The 24812-nt window shown below is 38.8% G+C and overlaps 3 protein-coding genes and 1 long non-coding RNA gene across 6 annotated transcripts in view; 2 read left to right on the top strand and 2 right to left on the bottom strand.

The window, feature by feature from the left end:
• LOC136415717 (succinate dehydrogenase assembly factor 2-A, mitochondrial-like) overlaps positions 1-24812 on the bottom strand; it is a 115556-nt gene that overhangs the window by 34870 nt on the left and 55874 nt on the right. The window contains exons 2-5 of the mRNA XM_066400474.1: positions 22587-22657; positions 22362-22504; positions 21805-21918; positions 20903-21123 (exon numbers count right to left, since the gene is read on the bottom strand). Coding sequence (XP_066256571.1) covers positions 20967-21123; positions 21805-21918; positions 22362-22504; positions 22587-22616 — 444 coding nt within the window. The 5' untranslated portion in view covers positions 22617-22657 and the 3' untranslated portion in view covers positions 20903-20966. The remainder of the gene's footprint in view (positions 1-20902; positions 21124-21804; positions 21919-22361; positions 22505-22586; positions 22658-24812) is intronic.
• Uck (Uridine-cytidine kinase) overlaps positions 1-24812 on the bottom strand; it is a 112330-nt gene that overhangs the window by 34870 nt on the left and 52648 nt on the right. The window lies entirely within an intron of this gene.
• On the top strand, positions 758-20815 carry LOC136415560 (microtubule-associated protein futsch-like). Of its 2 annotated transcripts, none has more exons than XM_066400205.1 (24): positions 758-942; positions 1044-1270; positions 4124-4200; positions 4289-4483; positions 4541-4777; positions 4832-5071; positions 5127-5393; positions 5492-5859; positions 5915-12643; positions 12749-12945; positions 13512-13747; positions 14020-14333; positions 14593-14805; positions 15020-15353; positions 15639-15915; positions 16142-16322; positions 17240-17474; positions 17538-17779; positions 17909-18044; positions 18100-18314; positions 18487-18765; positions 18927-19160; positions 19411-19601; positions 19660-20815. In XM_066400205.1, exons 2-24 carry the CDS (start codon positions 1083-1085, stop codon positions 19964-19966), a joined length of 11892 nt encoding a protein of 3963 aa, XP_066256302.1. In that variant the 5' UTR covers positions 758-942; positions 1044-1082; the 3' UTR covers positions 19967-20815. The 2 variants fall into 2 exon arrangements, with proteins under 2 accessions (XP_066256302.1, XP_066256295.1); XM_066400198.1 differs by having other exon boundaries at positions 13500-13747.
• Positions 21597-24158, top strand: LOC136415740 (uncharacterized). 2 transcript variants are annotated; one of them, XR_010752647.1, is made up of 3 exons: positions 21597-21726; positions 22006-22132; positions 23845-24158. It is a non-coding gene; the product is annotated as an uncharacterized lncRNA (long non-coding RNA). The 2 variants fall into 2 exon arrangements; XR_010752645.1 differs by lacking the exon at positions 23845-24158 and adding an exon at positions 22930-23061.

The raw sequence follows: 24812 nt of genomic DNA, 5'->3' as shown, positions 1-24812 counted from the left end.
TGAACAAAATGATGCCACTAATTCCGGAGGTGAGAACATTGCACTGAGGATAGCCTTGGACGTGTCTTGGTATGTCAGCAACAACACAATAAGAAGAGATCTAAATTACTGAGCAATGAGGGATATTATTAGAGACTATGTAATTAGAACACTCTAAGAAACTGCAAAACATTTAAGTAAGCTGATCAGGAGGGCAATCGACTGCGGCACGGAGGATGAAAGCGGAAAAAATTTTCCCAACAAAAAGGTCACGCGTATATTGTTGAATAATATATTTTTTACCCATGTTACCCGGACTGAGCTCGGTAGGAGTGATGTGGCAAATCAATTTCTGAAGGTCTTTAATTAATACCTTTGCTATCACTTTCAGCCTTAATAGTCACCCTGTATATAAAATGTTAAGAGCTGTTTGAACCATTTCTATGGTTCAAATTATTCTGTTATAATGATCATGTAAACATCCGTCAAAATTATTGCTTCTGGAACATGGCTGTGTTGATATGTGACATCACTTTTTGACGTCACAGGCACCAACATCTAAATTTTAAATTTACGAATCTCAAATAAATCTATAGCTTATTAACTGAAAAGTAAAGGTGTTTTAATTGATATTATGGTTACTAATTTCCCGCACACTTGAAAAGCAATAAAAAAAAGTGTTTTGGATGGAATTTTCATGCAGAAACAAGAATTTGCCAAGTTGGTGGATAAGCATTCGGTTGGCAGCGCGTCGACGCCATACGCGCGGAGCATGATGGGAAAATCATGGAAGTCTCTTGACAAGACAAGTGACCATTGTTCACCATTTCTGAGGAAAATAAACACTAAATTCGTTATAATTTCTCCAAGGATTTGTAAAAAGCATTTTCCAAAAATTAGGAAATATTCAGACGCCACGACCATCTCAGGATGATTTAATTCTTAGCGTAGTCGCCAGCTTAGGTAAGAACTGAGAATTCGGCGCCATCCGACTCGTTACAGCAAGACAACAATCCACTTCCCTCAAAAATTATAAATAAACATTCTTGTACGCCATATTTCAGGGTACTCTCTACACTAATTCGGTTAAAAAAAAAACCGTCATGTTTGAGCCAAGTGATTTACTGAAGGATCCACCCTCTTATGAGAAAGGGGACATTGTTTGGGTGAAACTGAGTGCTTACTGGTGGCCTGGTGAAGTGAAACTTGAAGAAGATTTGCCCAGTGATTTGGCAAAAGACTTCAAGAAGCCCCCTTTGCTCATTGTGAAATTCTTTGAAGAAGATACATAGTAAGTTTTAGCTATTTACTCTCATGCTTATATTTTACCGTGGTCCTGCAGAAAAACCACTGCAACTGCAAATTTTACTAATAAAGATAGCTTTTTAACTTCTCATCAGTAAATGCTTGTGCAAGGCAAGTTTTTATGCTTGGTGAAGGGATCTTGAGAATGATCAGTTGCCAAGTCATGTAGATAGTGAAAGAACTGCATTGTTAGGACACCAATTTAAGAGATCTTTTGTTTTATTGAAAAAGTTTATGGCTGACTAGATGTTCCCAAAAAAATTCTCGTAATTGAACTATACTATACATATATTTCCGAAACATACAGCATGAATTTAAGGAGATATTTTTTGGATCAACATAAGGAAAAAAGTGCATGCGAAGATACATCCACAATCGCTTATGAAGTTTTGACAGAAAAATTCTATAACAAACATTTTTTTTTTGGAAACTCATTTCTGACAGCTGCTGACAATCTCCGCCATACTGAAAAACAATTTTGTATGATGCAAATGACTTAAACAATACCTCTAGATATTTAAACTCCATTACTGCTTTAGATATGGGTTCACATATTCTTTTTGACTAAGACGTAATCCATTTAGAGATTAATAAGCTGAATAGATCCACTTTATGTGAATGAAAGGAATTGGAATATGATGGCCCACTTACCAATTTTAAATGAGTTTTTAGATTTTAAGCAAGATCTGTTTCTATTTGATTCTGAGTGCAGTTTAAAAGAACTTCTAATCCACCCATAATATAAAATAAGTAAAAGGGACAATTTTTGTCCTTAAACCCCATACAATTTATTAGCTTCTTAATTTTTTGTCATTATCTGTACAAGAGAGATGTGGCTATTTGGCATACTTAGAGCTATGTAGAAACTGGATGCACACTAACCAGTTGAAAGATCAAATCATAAAAACTACACTAAAGTGCTGTGTTTTAAGATTAGTAATAAGTAATAAAATAATAAAGATAATAAAAGTAATAAGAGTAATAAATTACACTTTGGTAATAATCCTCTTACCTTTAATATAGTTATGAAACTGGCATAAAGCAACTTTCATTGAGTTTTTTCATCAACAGTACTATGTAGAGTGCAAGATTCACTAAATAAATTTTATTCTTCGAGAAAATTGCTTAATGTTTTGTGTATAATCTAGTTTAATTACCAAACGATTTTCCAATAAATTAATTCTGAAATGTTCTAGTATTGTTTATTCAATGATAGAGGCATTAGTCAGGTTAAGTGTAACAATTTTTTGTACTAACTCAAAACTCAGGTGTCCTATTTCCTGTTTGGTAACTTCTATTATTACTAGCAATATTTCATTGAACTCATTAAACACCAACCTCTATTCAGTTAGCTGATCTATATCTTTCTAGATTTACATAATTTTCACATTTATAGTGAAGTTGATCTGTTAGTAGGAGCTAACTCATTTTGAGATTTGATTTTACAAAGGTGCATCTAAATCTTAACCTTCCTGATTTACGGCTAATTGAATTTGAATATATTGTGATTGGAAATATTCCAATTGACTTTACATGCAGTGTGTACTTTGGCCAAGATGGCATATTTCTAAGGACAATTGGTTGAAGACATTCTGAAAATTGAAAGAAATTAAGTTTTCACTTCAATATATATCTTGAGATAATGGTGAATGTGAGCTTTTATTTATTCATAACGCCGTAAAAATTGTGCAAGGCCGATTTATTGTAATTTTTTTTTCAATATCTTATTCAGGGAAGTGCATTTACCAACCTATCAAATGTAGAAAGAACTTCATAACGAAAATAGAACAAGCCTGTCAATCTATATGAGAAAATCCATAGAAAATTCAAAGAGATCTAAAACTAAATATTTTTTAAGTTGTTAAAAATCTCTTTTATGCAATTTTTTGTTGGAAATAAACTATATAATCGTCTCTTAAAGTATCTTCATCTTATCGCAAAAGACCCTGTATATTCCAGAACCAGTTTGACTTTTCACATTGCGTAACCGATTCGAGGCGCTTAGAGGGCCTGAAAGCTTTTACTAATAGAATCGACACACCCATTGTCATACCAAGAGTCACGGCGAATTGCCGTGCACCCACCATTTCCCACTTCCCAACTTTTACCGACGAGTCCGGCGACTTCTTGCAACGCATACAGTGATTTTTAAGCATTCGCTGATCGTTGCTTGGAAGAATAAGATCGTCAGTTATACCACGGACCATCTAAGTCCCTGGTATAAAAATATGCCTTATCTTGATTCTACTGGAAAGGGCGAACCATTTCCTTTTTCTTAAATCATCTAGAAGTTACAAATCTTTTTAAAGCATAACACATAAGACTACTTAGTGTAGATAAGATAAGACTTACACTCATTTACCTTACAGTTAAGCTGGCATTTTCTATATAAAACATTGATCTCATCAAAATTTGAAATATTACGTGATAAGGAGTTCTCCGACAAAATGTTTTATATGAGAAATTTTTAAGATTCACCTTAGCTTAATTTAGGGGTAGGGGGCAAGCAATGATATGTTGAAAACGCCTCTTGCTCCCTACTTTCTAGCTTGGTATATTGTTTATTTTTATCCAAAAATGACCAGATCCAAAGTATTCAAAATACACAATACATGGACATTCAACAATTGTAGCCATAGTAACAGACACTGACCGAAATGTTATTGTGGTAAAATTTCACTGAATGATCACCGGTCAAGTATCGTACAAAGGAGTTAAAATTCATTAAATTCTGTTATGTTTTTTTTTCCAAACCTAACTTGTACTCATGTATATTACTCAGAAATTATTCGCCAATTTATTATCCCAAAGTTTACATTTGTCCTTTAATTTTTTTCAGTGAATACATCAAGCAATGGTCCCATGTATTCCCATACAACTGTGATCGAAAAGCTGAGTTCATTAAGAAAGGAATGGGTTAGTAATTTGCCAGTGTACGAAGTCGCGTTTTTATCTTGATTTAAAACGGATTGCAATACTTGTTAAATAAAAAAAAAACTTTCAGCTGGCTTTAGGGCAAAATTATCCCACATGACAACGTTCCCCAGAGATATCGTCACTGCGGAAGAGAAAACTAACGGTGACCCTAATATCTTAAGCCAGACCGAATTTCTGCCAAACAGGAAAATTAATTTGGACGAGATTTTTGGCACTCCAAGCCCTAAAAAGGCCGCCAAAAACAAGGCTGTTTCCGCGAAAAGTGGGGGCTTCTATTTTTTAAAATCAAAATTATTAATCTTTTATACTATTTTTTTAGAATCATATTCAAGAGATAACTCTCCCTTGGTTACGCATCGACGATTCTTGGGCAACGACGATTACAAATCCTATATCTACATTCAACACGTAGGCAAAGATCGGCAGCCTGACAGCGAAGATGAAGAAATACGTAAATTGAATGAAGAACCTGAAAAGGTTTTATCATGCGAGTCCTGTGGTTTTTATACCAAACGATTGGGAGTTTTGCTTATACACAATAAATTACATTTGGAGGGTAATTGATACTATTCTTTTATTTGACGAGGATTTAATTTGTTTTTTCTTTTAGGTGCAGTGTATGTCACACCAAAGAGAAAAAGCAAGAAGATTAAGGAGGAGGAACTGGCCGGTTCTGACACGGAAGTTGCAGTTGAAAGTCCCCCGAAGCCGAAACAACGCAAGAAAAATCTGTCTCAAGTCAAATCACAGGCACAGCCTGTTGATCATTTTGCTAACTTATTGGATGAGTGGAATGATACTGATGAAGAAACTGAAGCTTCAGTTAAGCAAATTAAGGATCATAATAAAAGTAGGTTTAAGAGTATTCAATTTTTAGATCAAGTTAATTTTTTGTTTTACTTTAGGAGGTAAAAAATCAACCCACGTGCATGAATCGAAGAATGATACGTCAGACAATTCGAGTGATAAGTCAATGCCTGAGGAACACAACAAAGTCAACACCCAGGAGGATATAAAAAACTGTTTCGATTTCGACGAAGAGGAAGAAGAAGATGACTTTTTGTATCCTGCTTCAACTGGTAGGAAAATTCCCAGGGTCATACCTGAGAAACCAAGGGCTAGCATATCAGAGCTGTTGGAGCTTAGTGATAAAGAAGAGCAATTATCGAAAGGTAAATATTACATTTAAATGTCGTTTTTTGATTGAATCAAACTGTTGAGAAATGTCTTTTTCTATCTTCTCACTCTGTCACAATGTTTTTTTTTACAGTTGATTCATATAAGCCACTAGACATCGAGGACGCAAACGTCGCCACTGAAGATGACAATAGAAATAAAGAAATATTGCGTGTTAGTCAATCTCTCAACAAACCGGTGGCAGTGGACGACAATTTAGATAACGCATTTAAGGAATTATTGGAGGAAACCGAAGTCCCACACTTGGATGAACTAGCTCAGTCCCTGAAACCGGAGCAAAATTTTCATGATGCCAGGACCATAAAATTTCCTGACAAGGGAAGTACCACCTTGAAAACGCCTGTCAAGGGTGGTACTTCCAAAAAAAGATTCGTTACATCATTTGAGGGTTTCAAAGCGGGGTTTCGGAAAGTTGACATAGGCAGGAACGAAGACAAAAAGGTAAGTTATTATTTTCTTAATAGTGCATATATCACATTATTTTTTTAAATTGAAGTTGGTTAAGGAAAGCTCCAATGAGGATAATCAAATTCAAAAAACCCTTGCGGACCAGAGCGCTTCTACTGAAGTCTGTGAGGCCACTCCCGAAAAGCAGGCGAAGTCATCTGACACAAACACTTCACAAGAAAAAATTATTGATACCAAGCGTACAAGGCGCAAGACTAAGAAGCCAGTAACAGAGGAAAATTTTGAAGAACCTACAGAAGTTGCCAAAGAAGATATAGAAGCGAAAGCTGCTAGTAAATCACCCATCGATGCCGAGTTGGAGGGAATAAAACGAGACTTGGAAACGTCCCCCAAAAAGCATATTAATCTAAAACCATCTGAGGGACAAACTGAAATGTCCCTGGAACAATTGACTAGGGAATTGGAGGGCAGTAGCAGCAGCCTTAACACAGTCCCAACTGATCGCGAAGTAGTGACTAGTCGTATTGGCGGTGATAAACGGGGAGAAAAAGAAGGTCATGTTTCTGAAAACGTCGGAAGGAGAAGTACAAGATCTAGGAAAAGTGCGGCAACTTATGATTTAAAACCTAAGGAGGTAGCAAAGAGCTCTCGCAATAGTCAGAAAGTTGTAGAAACGTTGAAATCTAGTCAGTTGGAGGAAGAGAGCACCGCCAAAGAAGCCCATGAATTGGAATCAAAGTCGAATGTAGAACTGGAAATTGCAATCAAATCAAAGACAACAAGCGATTCAGTGATATTTAATGAAAATGTGGCGAAACAAAAGTCGAGGAAGGGACGCAGATCGAAAAAACACGAAGAGAAAACACGGCCCGAACTTATTACTGCCGAATCTGAAGTGGTGCCATCAATCCTTCAATTAACTAAGGAACCTGAGCATGACCAAGCAGTTGGAAAATCTGAGGAATTTATCCAGGACACTGCAGAGGAATTTCGAAGAAGCCATAGAAAACGGCATTCAGAGGACAGGCCAATTAAAAGCAATAGAAAAGGTATCTCAGATGAGAGAGAAATTAGTGTCTCGACTAGGTCGCATAGAAATTTAGAATTTCCTGCTAGTGGTGACAACCACAGTTTAGAACAAAGCCACCAAAGTGAAAACTTACTTGAATCAGATCAACAAAACCGGGAAGCAAAAATCCAGACATCTCTTCGATCTGAATCAGTTGCAGTTACTTCTGAAGAAAAGGCAGAACCTCCGAAAAACTCTGAAAAATTAAATACTGAAAAGATTTCTGATAAAGCTTCAGTTGAACATGAAGGAACTATAGCGCAACTCTCAGTTTTAGGACCGAAAAGTAACGAAAGACGGAGCCGTCGTAGCAGGCGCCTACGCTCCGATCCTAAAGCAGTAGAAGCAAACGTAACTGAGCCTGAAAAAGTTGTAATAAAAGATGATGATTGCTCACAAACTTTACGTCCTCGGGGATTTTTATCTAAGCCAGAATTAGTGTCCCAAAAGCACACAGAAATTAAATCTGATGCAACTGTTAAGGAAATTTCAGCAGTGAATTCAGAAGGACCAACAATAGCAGAACCATTGATGAAGGTTGAAGCCATAGAAGTTGAAAGTGAACCCAAAGGGAACCGTCGAAGTACACGCCAGAATCCAGAAATCATTGCAGACGTGGTTTCGTCAGAAATAATTCAAGATGTTCCGCAGGAAGAATCAATGCCCATGGAACCTAAAAGGAGGCGTGGCAGGTCTCAGCGGCACCATGAAATTGAGCCTGATAATACAATCATTGTTGCCGAATCTCCGCAAACCCATATTCGGAATGAAACCCTGAACGCCGAACTTGAAATGGCTCAGAAACGTGAAGAATTGGAACAAGAAACACCAGCTAGCAGTAATACTGCCTCACAAAATGTAATAATAAGTGCATTAGGAAATGACAAGGATTCAAAAGATAATTTGAAAGGATCAGATAATGAAAACACTGCTTTTCCCGCTGAGTTGCTCATGGTGCCCTTGGAAGAAATTCCATTACCAGAGATGCCAATGGAAAATCTCACTTTAGACATACCAGTGGAAGATATTCCACTTCCGCCCATGAGCCCTATAACAGAGCGGAAGAAGCGAAAGAAATTGGAGTCCAAACAAGAAGACAATGTACCTGCAGAAGCCTCAAACCCTCAAGGTGTTTCGGAAAGAATAGATGTGTCAATAACCGAAAGTGGAGAATCTCCAAAATTTGCTAAAGAAAGCGAATCTTCTTCAGCACCTCAATTATGTGAGTCTTCTAGTGAAACAGAAATATCGTCTACACCTTTCCTAAAAACCGACTCCGACGAGATTCATAAGAAACCTGACAGCAAATCTGAAATTACAAAGGTAGCCCTTCCCTTGGAAACATCCCCCAGAACCAGAAGGCGAACCAGAGCCTTCAAGCTCAGAGACGCTGCACTTGAAAATGTGCAAATGGCAGAGGAGCCAAAGATTGATCAGCATGTAGAGTTATCTGCAACCACAATTGAGCAAGAGGCTCTAGATGACATACCAATTCCTGCCCCCACCGAGCGATCTTCTGACGAATTATTAGCTCTGAGCGGCAGGAGACGCACTAGAGCTTTTAATACCAGAAATGTATCCGCTCATGAAGGCAAAACAAATTTTTCCTCAAAGAATATTGAGGAATTTGAGCCAATGACAAATCTCAGTGACATACCAGTTCCGACTGACATTGAAATTTCACAATCAAACCAGGTTGAGATTCCAGAGGGAGAACCCGAGGTGAAGAGGGAGAGGAGACTGACCAGGGGTTTAAAGGCAAGTGAAATGGCAGGAATGTTGCAGTCGGCCCGCATTGAACCAAAGTCAGATAGTTTAGCTGAGGCGGCGCTTGACGATATACCAATTCCCGCACCAATTGAAACTTCGCAAACAAAACGAGTTGAAGGTCCTATTAAAGAATCGGAGGTTAAGAGTGATAGAAGGCGAACTAGGGCATTCAAAACAGTCTCACCGGAAGTAGCTGAAACCAGCATTGATTCCAAGTCTGATATTTTGGCAGAATCACGCTCAACCGAGGTGGTTCTTGATGATATACCAATTCCTGCACCTATCGAACTATTAGAAACAAAACAGTTTGAGGTTTCAGTAAAAGCATCTGAAGTGAAGAGCAATAGAAGACGAACCAGGTCGTTGAATAAATCAAGTGGAGATGTTCTGCTTGGGATAACTGAGTCCGGAAGCGATCTCAAATCTGGTGATTTGGGAACTGAAATAGCGCTTGATGATATTCCAATTCCTGCTGCCGTAGAAGAATCTGAAAATCTAAAGAGCGGGAGACGGCAAACGCGGGCTTATAAAACAAGTGTCGTAGAAGATTTGAAGAGAACTGAAGACAAAAGCGATATTTTAGCAGAGGCAACTACTGAGACGAAGGAGTTTACCGAGGACCTTAATGATGCGGCAGTTGAAGGTTTTCTGGGAAATCAAATTAAAAATGACAAAGAGGCGTTAAAGAGTGACCGAAGGAGGGCCAAAGGTTTTAACGCAAGAGAATCTGGGATAAGTGATGTGCAAATACGCGAACAAGCAACAAAATCCGAGGAACTTGGTTCGTTAGCAGTGCTGGACGACATACCGATTCCTCCGATCATTGAAGAAGCCATGGTTGCTCAGCCTAAAGCCTATAATGAAGAATCGAGTTCCAGAAGACGAACGAGATCTTCTAAACCTAGCGAGCTCACAGTTGAAGAAAAACAGTTATCCGATCTATTGAAGGAAAAAGAATTGGTGAACCCTGAGAAAGTTGATACGATGTCTCTTGAAAACCTACTAATTCCTGCAGCAACTGAAACGCCAAATGCCAGTCATATTGTTAAAGGGATTTTTCCGTCTGCCCGGAGGCAAACCCGGTCCTGTACGAAAATTGATCAAGTTGCCGAAAAAGCCTCTTCATCAACCCATGTAACTTTCGATGTTATACGAACTCCAACATCTTCCGGATCCAGCGCAGGAACCTCTACGGGCAGGAGACGTACAAGGTCTCTTAAAAGTGTTCCTGTTGAAGGTTCAACTGCTGAGGAGAGGAATGAAACTGTTCCCGACGCTCAAATTGAGACTGTCACGACTAAGGAAGAGGGTAAAGACTCACAGTTGGAACCATCCATTTATGAGGGAAAATTCGAGGAAGAATCGACCATTCATGAGAGGAGAAACATTGCTGATCTTCTGCAATCTGAATCTGCTACGAAATTTATGGCAGAAAATATTCTCCCTCCTGTATCTTTTGAAAAAACTCCAGATGAAATTACAAAGTTAAAGTCGGTTGAGATCTCTACTCCGAACATTGCAGGCTGCAAAATTGTTGGACGGAGCAACGTGCGTAGGTCCGAAAGACTCAAATCTAGTAGGTGGGACGTCCCTTCTGAACTTGACCTACAACATACTGATTTCCAAAGTGCCAATAATATCTCCTCGTTGTCGGAGAGCAGTAAAAGTGCGGCTTCAGTAGTAACTGATGCGTCATCAGAAAGTAATTTAACAGTGACTGGACAGAATTCATCACAAACTGAGTCAACAGAGACAGAAACTGCGAAGCAGTTGGAATCTTCCGAGAAACCAGAAAACGAATATCAAACAATAGAAGTAGTTCCTGGGACCTCTGAAGCGGAGAATAGAGAAAATTCCGAAGGTGCTCACATCAGCAAAGAAGTCAAAGATTTTTCGGCTTATGAACAGCACACTGAATCAACTAATGCCGCGTCATTCACTGTGCAGCCAATAGAAACGAGTAATGTAGAAGTTGCTCAAAAAGCCCCCTTAGACGCTTTATCGAAGGCTTCGAAGAAAGAGAAGCGCGGAGGAACAAGGAAGCAGACATTGCCTTCAGAAGCAGATTCTGAAGTAGTTTTCGAGAGCGAAATCTCTGAAAGTATTGATGAGATATCAAAGACAACCGGGCTTGACACTAAAGCTGAACTGCAAAGCTTGGAAATGTGCCGACAGGAAATTAATAAAATCATTTTCGGAGATATCGTAAGTTCTGAAAGCGTAGAAGCGAACATAACGGAACCGGTTAGCAGTATTGAAGAACATGCAGATCTACGACAGACATTAAAGGAATCCGCGAGTGTGCCAGAATGTGAAATTTCTGCAGCAGAGCCGCCAAACGAGTCGGAATCCGAAGACTTGGCCAACGAGATGGCTCCTCGCCGCAGAGAAGAGCCACACAAGTACTCAAAAACCCTTGAAAACGTTCCCTTGCATGACGAGGATTTTGTCAGGGAAGGTAAATTCATTCAACTTGAACCAAGCAAGGAAAACTTAGTTCCTCCAAAGAAAAGCAAACGCTCTAGGCTGGGCAGCAGCTCAAAAATTGAAGAAGATATTGCGGAAAATATCAATTTGGAAGGAACTTCCGCGGTTACCACAGAACTCAAAGAGGAAGGCGATCCTTTCAAAGCCATTCCGGCCAAACTGGACGAACCAGAAATAATTCTTCCTTTAAAGAAGTCCAAACGGGTTAGCGAAGTCAGTTCTCAAATATCAGGAGAAAATTATCCGGAGAAGCTTGGTGGTTCAGACTTCAGTTTTCAAGACGATTCAATAATGTCCACATCATTGCGGAGCAGTATCGAAGGCATCATCAATGATATGGATATTGCTGATAGTAGTGGAAACGAGCCAAGCAAAAGCTCTTTATTAGAAGGCAGTTCAGTTGAATCGGGCGATGCTAATGCCTCTAAAGAAGGCAGCGTGCCACCGAAGAAAAAGAAGGTTGATCTGCCCATTATTGACAAAAGCGAGGAGCAAGGCGACAAAGCAGAAGGAAAAGTAGAGGCGATGCCCCAAGCCCCAAAGAAAAAGATTCAAAAACTTTTCGAGAGCAGCCAAACAACAGAAAAAGTGGATGTTCCCCCTATGTCACCTTTAGCGAAGAAGAAAAGCTTTCTGTTTCAGCAAGATTTGGATAATGTTGAAGAAGAGACTCCACTCTTTTCGAAGGAATCTAATGACAATACTGAGAATGGGGTTGCAAAGAAGCGCAAATCTTCTTTAGAATCTGAGTGTCCCTCTAAGAAAGAAAAATTAGATGATAGTCCTGTTGTATCCGAGGGTTTAACATCGACTCCTGGGGCCGCCATTGTCCAGAACAATCTCAAAAACGAAAGTGTTGAGTCTTGCTCTAAAGTCAGCAAAGACGCAAAAAAACGAGTTGAAGTGCCACACGTGACTGCGGATTCAGAGTCAGTAAGCGCCGATTACATTGCACCAGAGCAAATCATCGACCTGAAACCTGACTCAATTATCCAGCCTGAGCTGGTACCAATAGCCGTAACCCCAACTGTAATGTCCGAAAAAGATTTGGCGGACACCCAAGTAGAAATTACATCTGACAAAGTCATCAACGAAAAGAAACCAAGCGGTTACGTTGAACCTACCGCTGTTACTGCAGAAACCCCCAGTGGTCCTGAAATATCAGGAACTGAATTCACGTCCAAAGCCATGATGAAAGATTTCGACAACAAGGCGTTAACCTCCCAACCGAATATCTATGGATTGAAGTCGGAGCTTCTAGACATTCTCGAAGGCAACTCCAATTCGTCAACGACTTCCAGCGGGTCGGAGCAGAAGTTCAAGACCTCGTTTGACAACTATGAAAAGAAGAAGGGCACGGTTCATGGGATTATTGATTTTGAAGATGCCATTCCTTCCCAGATTGTTCTCACCAATAAAGCTACAGCGGACAGTGTGCTGATGGAGTCTCCGAAGCTGTTGGAGCGGCTGTCCATGGCTCCCGATACCAAGGTAAGGTGTTGGGAATAAAGTGTTAACTAACGAGAATAATAGACACTTTATCATCACCGTATATGACCATATTGCTGTTCAATAATATCTTGAACTAATTTTCAGGCGAAATCCAAATCTGCAATTGACTTGAAATCTGTTGAACAAGTTCCCAAAACATTGGTGGGCAAAATAGCGAAACCTCTCGGTGGTATTCCTAAGCCGGGCCAGAAAATCGTTATCCGGACCACAAGGGCGATGGTTACCACGCAATCTAAAACTGTAGGAACCAAACCGATAATTTTATCAGAGCAGATAATAAGGTGAGTTTACATTTTTGGTATTGTTTCATATTATTAGACCGCTTTACTAGGAGCAATTAACTGATATTTGCTGTGCATAATGGGGTGTTTTAATTGAGGTTGAGTAATAGGTCTGACTGGTTTCATATAAGATTTTGATAGTTCATTAGTTGTTTGGGTTCAGGTAATGTGTGTGTTTGTTGATAAACAATGCAGTGCCGTAAATTATGGTTAATAAGCAAGCAATCATGTATGACGTGGAAGGTCGACTTATCCGAACTAGGTACTAACAGATCATTTCTTGTGCAATTTAACTGTAAAATTTGTTATCACAGTGTACCATGAATTTTTCACATATTGTAAGTACAAATCAGTGTTGCTTTGTCTCTTGGATGATTAAAATAGTTTTCCAGCTGATATCACTGTTCCCATAAACCTGATAGGTATGTTCCTTAAACGTTGTGTGTTAGTGGAAAGATAAACATGAGTTTTGTATCATGGAACGAGTTAAAAGAAACATACACGTCAATTATAAACACTCGAATCAAGACATTATATCTTCATATTGCACTTAGATATGTCCACAGACCTGCGAATACGACGGCTGCTATTGCCAAACCGGCCGCACAAGGCGTAAAGAGGGAATATGAAGACATTGAAGATGTGGAAGCTGCGTTCATAATTCCGAAATTGGCTAAGCCAACGATGGCGAAGGAAGAAGAGGCAGTCATCCCTGTGCCAACAGAAAAGATTGGCAAGGGGCGAACTCCCAAGGCGGGAGGAAAGCCTAAAATTAACCAGCAACCCATTATTGCTGCAACAGGTAGGCGTTCCGATAAAGTATACCGGGTGTTCCGAGCAGGTGGGTTTGACTTTTTTGCCAATTATGGTTTTGAAACGAAACTTACAGGATTTGGAGGTTTCTGGAGTTAGACCCAAATTTATCAGTCACAATTCTCACGTGCGCGATTTACATAACTCATCCAAATCTTGAATTTCTTTATAAATTTCAAAAGCAATTTTTGACTCAAAAAAATTTGGCGCCCTCTATATTTTTCTTTTTTTTGTGATTTAAAACCTTAAATAATCTTCCAGCCGAAACAATCGCTCAACCAGCATCAACCATTACTGCAGCAACCCCTGCATCAACCCCACCTACCGAACTGCAGAACGTCCCAATTCAGACCGCTCAAGACGACTCTGTATTTGATATTAATTCGATGCCGATAGTTCTTTCGGATGATTTGTTAACGGCTGAAATTCTGCAGAACATGCCTGTGGTTCTTTCAGGGGATGTAATGCCCCCGGCAAAGAGTGTCGTTGCAGCGGCAGTGAAAACACCAGTTCAAGAGAAGCTAGTGGCTGCCATGCCCAAGAAGGGCCTTGCAACAGCGATAGGAGCGAAACAGGTAAAATTAAATGTCTTCGAAATCAGCGAGCTAGTAAATTTTTGGACATATTTTTGACATTGCCATTTTATGCTCTTCTTTTTTGGATCACGTTCGTGTGAGATATTGCAAAGTAAACCACCCAGCTATTCTACTTAAAAGAGATTAAAAATTACTAGGAAAATAATTTGGGCTAATTGATTTTATTGTTATTAAACTGGTTTATCTAGGAAACTGTCATAATGAAAATATAATGTTTCTTGTCCTGGGCCGGTTACAGATTATCTTCAAAACTACCCAACCCAGTACATCCACCCCTGCCTCAGCTATTAAATCAACAACCAAGCTGAAAAACGTTCCGTCTATCGTACCTACTATACAAAATAAGATCATCAAAGGTGGTACTGCATTTATTGCCACGGGAACGACCGCTGATGGTAAACCTGCGAAATACGTGTTAGTTCCTCCATCAGTTACTCCTGCTACTACTCAGGTAAGTTTCAGATAAATTTCAAATTATGTTTCTTTTTTATACTCTATCAAACTGTGTCCTCATTTACTCAACGTATCTTTAACGATTAGCAAGATAACAATAGTAATACTTAAAGGAGATACCCTGTATATTACTAGAGGAGGTGTTAAATAGGCAACTTGAATTTTGATACTCAGTGAAATATTAAAAATCATAATGCATTTTATCTTCACAGATCAAATCTACAAAACAAACTGTATTCAAGAAACAGCCAACTCTCCAAATCAAATTGCCAGCACAACAGGCAGTTACGACAACTCCAGCCCCAACTGCGGAGCCAGCTCAAGCTGTCGGCAATAAAATAATGATAGTCACAAATGCCCAAGGACAACAGACCAGAGTAGTCTTGACACCTCAACAGCAAAAAGTGTTCTTGCAAGCGCAAACTGGGGCTAAGGCGAAGGCTGTAATTAAAAATGCCATCCCGAAAGCCCTGTTGGAGTCTGTTGGGGTCAACACACAGCCCGGTACGAGTGGGGTCATGCCGAAGACTACTGTTGTTTCCCAAGGTAATAGGGGATTTCGAGCGCATTAAACCTTTAAACAAGTGAGCTTGAGTGAGAGTTTAGGATTAGTCCCTTTACGAGAAAAAGAGGGTGTTTTGAGTTAGAAAAGAGTGGACTGGGGAACAAAAAGGGCCCTTAAAAGCCTGATTGCAGGTTCTGTAATCTAAGGGAACCAATCGCCCAGGCGGCATGTAACTTGTCCTCTAATTAACCCTAATTTTACTAGTTTATAGGCTTACAAACAAGAAACAAATTAATAATTAATATCAATCGTTTCATAACTTTTAGTGGCTGCGGCACAACCGATTACCGCTCCAACAGGTTTGCTGATGCCTGCCGTGAAAAACGTCAAAGCCCCTGCGCCGCCCAAAAAGACTGTTCAGCGAGGAAAACCTCAGAAAACTATTCTAATTAAGAACCAACTGGGACAAACTGTAAGGAAAATACAGGGTACCGACGATGCAGATCTTGACCGACAAGTGGCAGAACAACTCGAGGCAATTAGGGCCAGTGCAAGGCTGCAGCAAGCAAATAAAACGCCAGAAATTATTAATTACACCAATAGGTAAGAAACACTCTGAAGAATGTATTCTGATTGAATAAAGGTGAATGAGTGAGATATGTAGTGGCATGGATATGCAATTTAATCAACTAGAAGTAGATTTCGATATTTTCGAGTTTTATGTAGGTAACGGTAACGTTACATTGTCCCAATAGAGTACGTTTTTATCTACAGCACACCCTGTATCTTCGATTTATTTGATATTTTCTTAAAAATGTGTTTTTTATAGGACAATTCCCAACAGCACGTCTGCCGCCAATAAGCAGGCAGCCGCTCGGAAATCTTATTCTAAGAAAGTTCAGGACGTAAATAAGACAAAAGTGCCGATATCTTTGGAGGAAAGTCAAAAAAAGCAGGACTCGACAATACCGGCTTTGGCGCCTCTCTCGCCCCAATCGCGATTGTCTCAGGTAAGCCTTTTTAGACCATACATGGCAGGTATATCAGACCAAATGAAACGATTAGGGATATCGGTTAAAAGTATAGGGAAATCCAGCTAAATATACCTCATTAAAAAAATGGTTTCTTTTCATTCTACAGAATGTTTAAGTTTTTTTAATTCGATGATAACATAGTTATAATGATCTCAGCTTACCCCGATTGTCTACTGTCATCGACCCATCTTGTGCGTGGAACTATCCAACAGTCACTCTCTTCACTTCAAGGAGCTCCCCCATGCAAGGCCCTAGCCTTTACACCCTATCGCATTTCTCCATGTTAAACCCTTAATGTACCGGTTTAGTCACTATCACGCACAATACTAAATCACAGCTACATTCATTAAATGTCAGGTACATGACTCTCACGTTCACTCATTAAGCGTCAGCTACTCCAACGACACATCCTACGAGTTTTTAAAACAATAAAGCACCCGATTATCTCGACTAATAGTCCTGGATTATGAACGTCTTGTTCATCACCGCGGCACCGTACGACTGAATCATCTATGAAACGATATCGGTACGAGAACACACAAAAAACTTTACAATCTGCCTTTTGTAAAGGTACGAGTCATAGGCCGAACAATACCGACGATACAGTGGCTTCCAAACTTTCGAAAAATTTTACAGTTGATTTAAACAAGATAACCATCCGCAAAAGGAAATAATATACAGTATGTCCAATATAAAGGTATATCAGATGTAGATTTTCCAGGACTCATGAAGACAATGCGAAATTCATCTAATTAGATCAAATCTATGAAATAGTGTTTCGTATAAGTACAAACCTAGAAAATTGTATTTAAAAGCTTTTGTCCTTCATCCAAAGTTTAATCGTTTTAAGCAGTGTTTTCTTAATAAATATTCTCAAAACCCCTCCATTGCAGGCCCCGGGTCAACTCACTCAAAGCCTTCACAAACCTACTGTTAGAAAGGTTGCAGAAAGCGCATCCAGAATTCCTGATGGTGCAACTGCGAAGCAAGAGGCCAAACCGGCCCCAAGCACCTCTGCTAAAATCGAGAAGCAGGCCGAAAGTAAAAGGCCTGACAGTCCTTTACGGCAAGTGGTCATTCAAGATGGGCTGGGCAATCTTACTACTGTTACGGTTGGACAAATACTAGGTGAGTTGGAAAATTTGCCCCAAAACAAGCCGAATAAAATCATTGAACATCATTGTTTTGAAGCAATACCAAGTGAGACGGTAGACGGTCAACCTCAATCCTACATGCTGGTGACAGTTGATGAATCCGGCAATTTAACTCCTCTGAACAACGACGCATTGATGTCTCTGGATCCTAGTTTAGGAGCCGGTGGCGATCTTAATAACGTAGTTTTGCAAGTGGACCAAGGACAAGGTACTATAGCTGCAGTCCGGCCTACATCTGAATCTAGTGGTGGTGCTGAATCGGCGCCACAAAAAACTAAGGTAGATATCCTATAACAATATCTGAATATTACTATTAATATTTGATTCACTAGAGATGAGCTAAAAATTTGTAAATTTAGGCTATTGAACAGTTTCCTACTCTTAGGTACTTTTTTCTTCAAATTGCAGGTCGAAGAGAGACTGAAACCGGAAGCACTCAAGCCCACATCGCATCCCCCGATACCACCGAAACAAACGGATCAACCAAGATCGAAGTTAGAAGTCGAGCAACAGATCATTGTGAAAGACGGAGTTACGCCAGGAGGTACGTTTTGTCTATCTATGTATATACATTCAGAAGATAATGACACTGCTTTTAGGAGATCCAGGCGGTCAGCAGCTTATAGTGACAGGCGACCCCGTAGCGACGCAAAAACTGCTCGAATCCCTTTCGGACGGCTCTACTGATTTGACCAGCATTTTAGCTAATGCCGAGGGTGGCAGCGTCTTGGTTCAGGTGGACGGAGAGCAGATTTTGATCCGAACCAATCCTACAACTCAGCCCATATTGAGTGTTGGCGCTGACACTGCAGAGGTGAGTCATTTTAATGGGAATTTGCTAGAAACGGAAAAAATATAACTCTGTTCAATTGTCATTAGTTGTCAAGAAGTTTAGCAATCCAGGTGTCGGTAAAGTTGTGATTCTTGTCAATCGCATCCTAATTTTATCCTCGTTTTACGATTAATCACCAATTCATCACTTCCAGATCAATGAAATGCTCTCCACTCACAAACCAAATCAAGACATTTTGGCCGCTGCCTTGGCAAATACGGACGTGTTTCAATCAACTGAGCAGTCCGCTAATCAATCGTCGCTGGTCAAAGGCGGAGCCAGCACGCAGCTTAGTCCAAGTGGCCTGTTTCCCATGCAAGTCGGAAACGTTTTGGAAACGAGTCTGACGTTAAGTTCCCCGATAATGACACCACTTGAAGTGCCCAGTACGAATAGTAAGAAAATCAGAGATGAAGCTGATATTTTAGGCCAGGTAAGTTCCAACTCAAATACCTCCAAGAAGCTTCCAACTTTTCATGATAATAATTTTAAAAAAAACTATGAAGGTCGAAAACTTTAAGTTTTCTTAAATGGACGATGTTTGATTTAATTTCGGCGTTTTTCCTTGATATTAAAAATATTAATTCTCTGTAGGTGCCTAAAAACGTAGATCTACCGATTACGATAACAGATCCGAATATTGCGCAAACGGTCGCCCTCCAGCCTGGATCTGGACTTATGGAACTTTCCTTACCGATCCCCGAAACCGGCCCTGTTGGTGATATTAACAGTCCAACATTCTCATTTTCGTTGTCGGGCATGGAAGATTCCGTATCACAGAAACCGTTCAATGGCAGCATGCCCTTACTTACGGAGGATCTAATGGAGGTGAATATAAAAGGCTTTTTGATACCGTTCTCTTTTTAAATGTTAAAAACCGGCAGTTACTATAAATTACTTTTTAACAAAGAATAGCTTACGTTTCGACTTAATAAACTAAATGAAATCTGGTACGTTTAGCGATTGAATTAAACGTAGAATTTCAAGATTGTATTGGGGAGTGTTAATTCTGGGTGCTGAAGATGCATTTAAAATACACACTCATTCCGGAATTATGATAAACGGGTTTCTATTATAGTCCCAAAGCAAAAGCAGCACGAGCAGCAGTTTCAGCCCGAATTTCGGCACCCTGCCCTTGCTTGACTCGGTCGACTCATCAAAAGAGGGAGTCAAAACCAGTACTTTCAGCGACGTCACCTCACTGCCGATGCTCAGCGACGAGGGTGTCGAGGACAGCGGTTCTAGCATGGGATCTGCCAAGTTGCCCAGGTTAGAGGATTGTAAGCAAAGGTGGATAATAAGAGCACTTCATTACTGTTATTCTTAGGAGCTCTCCCAAGCCGATAGAGCGCGAAATAATCGATGAAGGACTCTCGACTTTAGGAGGTGAAATGTGCAGCTCGCTAAGCGAGCCTCCTCCCGACATGTTCGATCTAAGCGCTCTCGCCCCTAAAGAAGAAGAGGTTTCCAGTGACGTATCTTCGATCCCGGAACAGGAGACTTTGTCAACAAATAGCGAGAATTCTAGCGAAATCCCGCTACAGCCTCCGATCGTGGCTAGTTTGAGTGACTTAAAACGACCAGGAGACGATGATTCTGAAGGTTCCGATGAAAAACGGCCGCGGTTCGACTGAGAAGTTGTAAATTGGCTTCCCGAGTTGTATATAGACTTTGTAAATTTGTGAAGGCCGTTTTTATGAGTGGTTTGGTTAGTATTGGCGGGGCCTTAGGCCAAGCTCGTTTCATTCGTCGATTCTTATAAATATAACTTTGGCCTTGATCCCACGAAAAGTGCGAGGTTGCAAAGGGGCTCGTCGCTTCTGTTTAGATGACTCGCCTGTTGAACCTTCTGCCACATGTCGAGTTTTTCAGGTATGTGGTTATGAGCGTGCATATATAATAAACATTGGAGAATATTTGTGTGCTACCGGCGAGCCAATTGTCCCTATACATATTCGAGAAAACGTTTTTTTTACTTCGTTAATATTATTTGGTCTAAATTGTTTTAATTTTGTAAATAAACGTTATCTTGTACGGAATGTACATAAATCCAAAAAAAGTTTTTAATCATATCTTTTATATTGATCAAATGGTTATAATAATTATCAGATTTCCCTATTCAGCCTACGGCTTCAATCCTGGTTGAGTGTTGACGATACGAGACTAACAAATTGTTAAAGATGAGAAATTCTAATATATAGACTGCAAAAGCAGTTGTCATGGGCGCAATTTTTCGCATGGGACTGAAGCTACAGGCCGCTTATAAATAAATTATAAGCACATTTATTTTACGTAGCTGTCATACTTATAGGTGTTAGATTTAGATTGGAGTTATATTAACTGAAACAGCAAAATCAGCCGACCCTGCAAATGTTAGATCTTGTTTTTAAAGGTTATTGGATTTGTCCGTGTATGCTGTTAGACTAGTAAAATTCAATTATTGTGCTTTTATTAAAGTAATATATTATTTATAGTAAAGAACATTATGTTGGTTAAAACACATACTATGCCTCTACACAGCATGGCTTTAAGTCCGTCTCTATTCAAGGAGGCACTAAATGTGTCGGTACAAAACTTCCACAAATCTCTTAGGTCGCTTTACGGTATTTCTGATCTCCTTGCCTCCAAACTATATTAAAGATCAGGCTGCCGGATTCTCGATTCCTTATTCAAGTTCTTGCAATGTAGTTTCAGCAGGTCCATAACATCAGTATTGTATTCGATAGGAATTTCCTTTACTTCTGAAGCCCAGTAGTAAATGTCCCAATCATTAGAAGGGCCATTAATCAATCTGAGTGAATAGATTTTTGTTTATAGTGTGTTTTAGGAGCAAAATATCCATAAAAACAAATACACGTGATCCGTTCAAGACGAGAGTATTGAACAGGACCGTAGTCAGTTCGTTATTATACTGAAAATGTTTTTTTAAACAAGGTCTTAGAGTAATGGGCACTAGAATTTAGCCATGTCTAGTGTAGTTCAAAAATGATGACGTCTTATATATTAAACAGTTAAAAAGTTTAGTTTATGTTTCATTATGTTCGTGCAATTCGCTTTTCATTTAAAATTAAATAAATTCAACCCTGTGAAATGCCGTCGCCTTTGTGGAATATCGATCGTTGAGACGGCACAACCGACCAATCAACGGCGACCAAGCTGGCTATCACGCGTTTGGGGTTTGTTTACATGTTTTATATTCGTAAGACATGCTGTAGACCTAGAATTCACCATTTTTTTATTTAGTTCTAAACCAAAACAAAAACCTCATGCTTAAATCTGTTCACTATTGTTGCTTCCAAAACGGTAACAGTTTTAATATCAGTTAAATTGGAAAAAAGTTGCCCATTTTGCTGACTTAATATACTTTTTTTATGAATACCTTCTTCTCTATAATGTAAGTTTAGATAGAATTAAACCAACATTGTCATTTTGAAACTTTGGTAAAAAAAATATGTTTGCTGTGAATACTCACTCATCATATGTGTTGATTTGGTCAACTGTAAACTGATTCAAGTGCTTTGCTACAAAAGTACTCAATAAGAGATCATTTTCAAGCATCCCCCTTTTTCTTGATTGATAGATTAACCTGAAATTGTAAAGCAGTCAGTAGATAATTAAGTATGAGTTGTGTTTATTTTTATTACATAACCAGCCTCCTTTATACTCATTATAGGAGTACAAAAGTCCAAGAAACTTTATTGAGGAGATATATTTGCCATGGAAATGAGGAAGTTGGCCAATGCCCGGCTGCTGTTTTTATGGAAAGTATCTTAGGACCAAGACTTTAATATACAGGCAAGGTAAAATTAATATATTATCTCTTACAGTAACAATGATTATAATTTTTTTACAAAGGAATTTTGTTCTTTTTCAACTGTGAATTTTTTTATTTCTCAATTGTATATTGATATATCTTCACCAAACTAAACATTAAAAATTATAATTATGTAACATGATTGTGGGGAACAATTTGGACCCCACTGTTTATTATCATTGTTTTATAGAATCTCCAGCAAATTTAAGTCTCACCTGGCTTTTCTTTGGTGTAAGGGCTCATTTTCCCTGGTTTTAGGTCGCGGAATTGTTATTACTTGTTCCTCAGGGGGATGTATTACATCAGAACTACTTCTACCAAATATGGCAACATTTTTTACTAAATGCAATCCTGTGCTCTGTAAACAATAAGTAAATAACAATATTGAGGGTTCCTTACGTAGATAAATCTATTAAACAAGAGCACTTTTAAGTACTTACTGCTTTACTAAAGGCTTTTAATGTGTTCATTATTTCGAGAAAAAGAGGTCTTTTACTTCTCTAGGAGCTTTATATGGCAAAAGCCTTAATTCTTGTTATAAGAGGACTGTAATTAAAGTTAAAAATGAAAATAAGAAGCAAAAATCGAATTTTCAGCTTTATAAATTGCAATTTTAGGGAAATTTTAGATTGTTAGGTTAAGTTGTTTGGTATCTGACTGATTACTAGTAGACATGCGCTATGACAAATACGTAGATCTCTTATTCGAATAGTATTGCAATTCATCACAGCGGTGGCGCCACCCAACTCAAATGAAATTATTTTCAATATCACTTGTTAACAGGGCCGGCCTCAGCAAGTCTGGCGCCATGGGCGAAATTTTTAGTGATTGCCTCCCCTAACCCCAAGAAAAAACTACCTGTCAGGAAAGTCAGTCATTGCTAAACTTCGCCCGCCCATAAAGCCGGCAGTGCATGCTACTTACATATGTCTCTTAAACGTTTGTAATTGTAGCTTAAAATGCTATTAAAAAATAATGAAAACAGTTTTTAATTAATATTTATAACATGTAAAATGTCCTTTTTATTTTTTATTAATAACGAGTGAATAATCAGCCAAGATTCTAGCGTCGAAAAAGTTTTGTTTGGCGTTAGCTAAACCAGGATCCCATAATAAAATTGCACAACACTAATCGTGTCGTCTCGCGTAGTAAGGTTGTGTCAAGTCACCAATTTTAATGAATTATTCTCACCTTCCGAACCCAAACCAATGGACACATAAAAATCGACAAATCTAACTTTGATGCTGAATAATTCCAATTTTAACGTATTATCGAAATCGAAACGTTCCAGACAATGATTTACGGGTTCACATCGTAGATTTTATTCTCGAATCAATTTTGTGTTTATCTGAAGTACAGCTAATGAAATTTTAAGCCGGCATAACTTTGCTGCCGTCCAGAAGTTATTTCTGTAGGCACGTATGAGAGCATTTCCAGACTAAAATAGATTGTTCTAGACGCCAGCTTAGGAAACGTAAACGAATTGGAAAAGATAAGACATTTCGGTGTATTAAATGCACTAGAGAGGTATACATATTTCACAAACCATTCATGGTTGTTGGTCTTTTAATGATCTGAATTATAATTAAATTAAATTAAATTACAATTTAATTTATTTAATTTTAATTTAATTTATCTCAATTATGATTTTAAGTAACAGACCTCAGTCGAAGTATAGAAATTCATTTTTTTTTGCAGGATCCATAGCCAGCTCAAGTTAGCCATTCCTTCTGGTTTCTTGTTGCGTGTTAAAATTATCTAAGGGAGGCGTCCTCGCTCTACGGGAATAAACTCAAATATTTGCTCAGACATTACGCTTGAACAGTGCCGTTCCCTTCGCAAAAATTGCATTCATGTAATTAGTTGATTGATGGTAATGGGTTTTAATGACACTTTCCTCTAAAAAAAAAACATCTGTAGTGCGATTCATGTGGGTGCGAGCTTTTTTTAAAGATGTGCTTAGAGAGAGGATCAACATGGAACTTTTTAAGCTTAGATGACGAAGCCTAATTTTAGATTTGTAGTAAACTCATTTCGTAAAATTTACAATTCAATTGAGTAAGGAGTTTGGTCGTATACAAAGTGTCCCAATTGCAAATGTCGACATTTCTAAAGAAGGTTTCGTTTCGGGCAAAAAAAAAATAGAAACTGGGTCCTAACTGCTTTGTTACTCTCAGTATAAATATAAAAAAATAAAAATATAAACAAATATAAAGATGTAAAATATAAAAAAACTGTCAAAAATTCCCTTTTTTCATTTTACTGACGTCTCGTTTTTCTATTTTTCTTAGAAACTCTTCATTCGACTGATACTTTGAATGTTGCGAATTATTTTTCTAGGCAATCAGACAGTCCAACAACGTCATTAATGAGTTTAAAAATTCAATCGTTCAGATAGTACTGCTGCGAAATGTGCTCTTGGCACTGACTGGCATTGGACTTTTCCAAATACTGGGGCTGGCACAATATATTTTTATATTTTACTGCTTACCTACGACATTTTAATTTAAAATTACAGAAACCCAGGTCTGGTTATTACCCGGAGCTGGATTGAATGACTATCTGGAAGCCCTTTAGAGTCAACAAATCAAACTCATGGTTTCCGCAAAATAACTTCGATTGAAACGATAAAATCAATCCAGCGGTCAATTGGTTCCTTTCCATGA

The sequence above is a fragment of the Euwallacea similis genome, chromosome 2 (genome assembly GCF_039881205.1).
Source record: "Euwallacea similis isolate ESF13 chromosome 2, ESF131.1, whole genome shotgun sequence".
In the NCBI taxonomy this organism is placed as follows: domain Eukaryota; kingdom Metazoa; phylum Arthropoda; class Insecta; order Coleoptera; family Curculionidae; genus Euwallacea; species Euwallacea similis.
The sequence above is the reverse complement of the archived record's forward strand: the minus strand, read 5'-3'. Positions and strand labels throughout refer to the sequence as shown.

Coding starts and splice junctions, on each gene's coding strand:
- LOC136415560 (XM_066400198.1), top strand. CDS start 1,083: ATGTTTGAGCCAAGTGATTTACTGAAGGATCCACCCTCTTATGAGAAA. Junction 4,201..4,288: donor GTTCATTAAGAAAGGAATGG/GTTAGTAATTTG, acceptor AAAAACTTTCAG/CTGGCTTTAGGGCAAAATTA. Junction 5,394..5,491: donor AGAAGAGCAATTATCGAAAG/GTAAATATTACA, acceptor TTTTTTTTACAG/TTGATTCATATAAGCCACTA.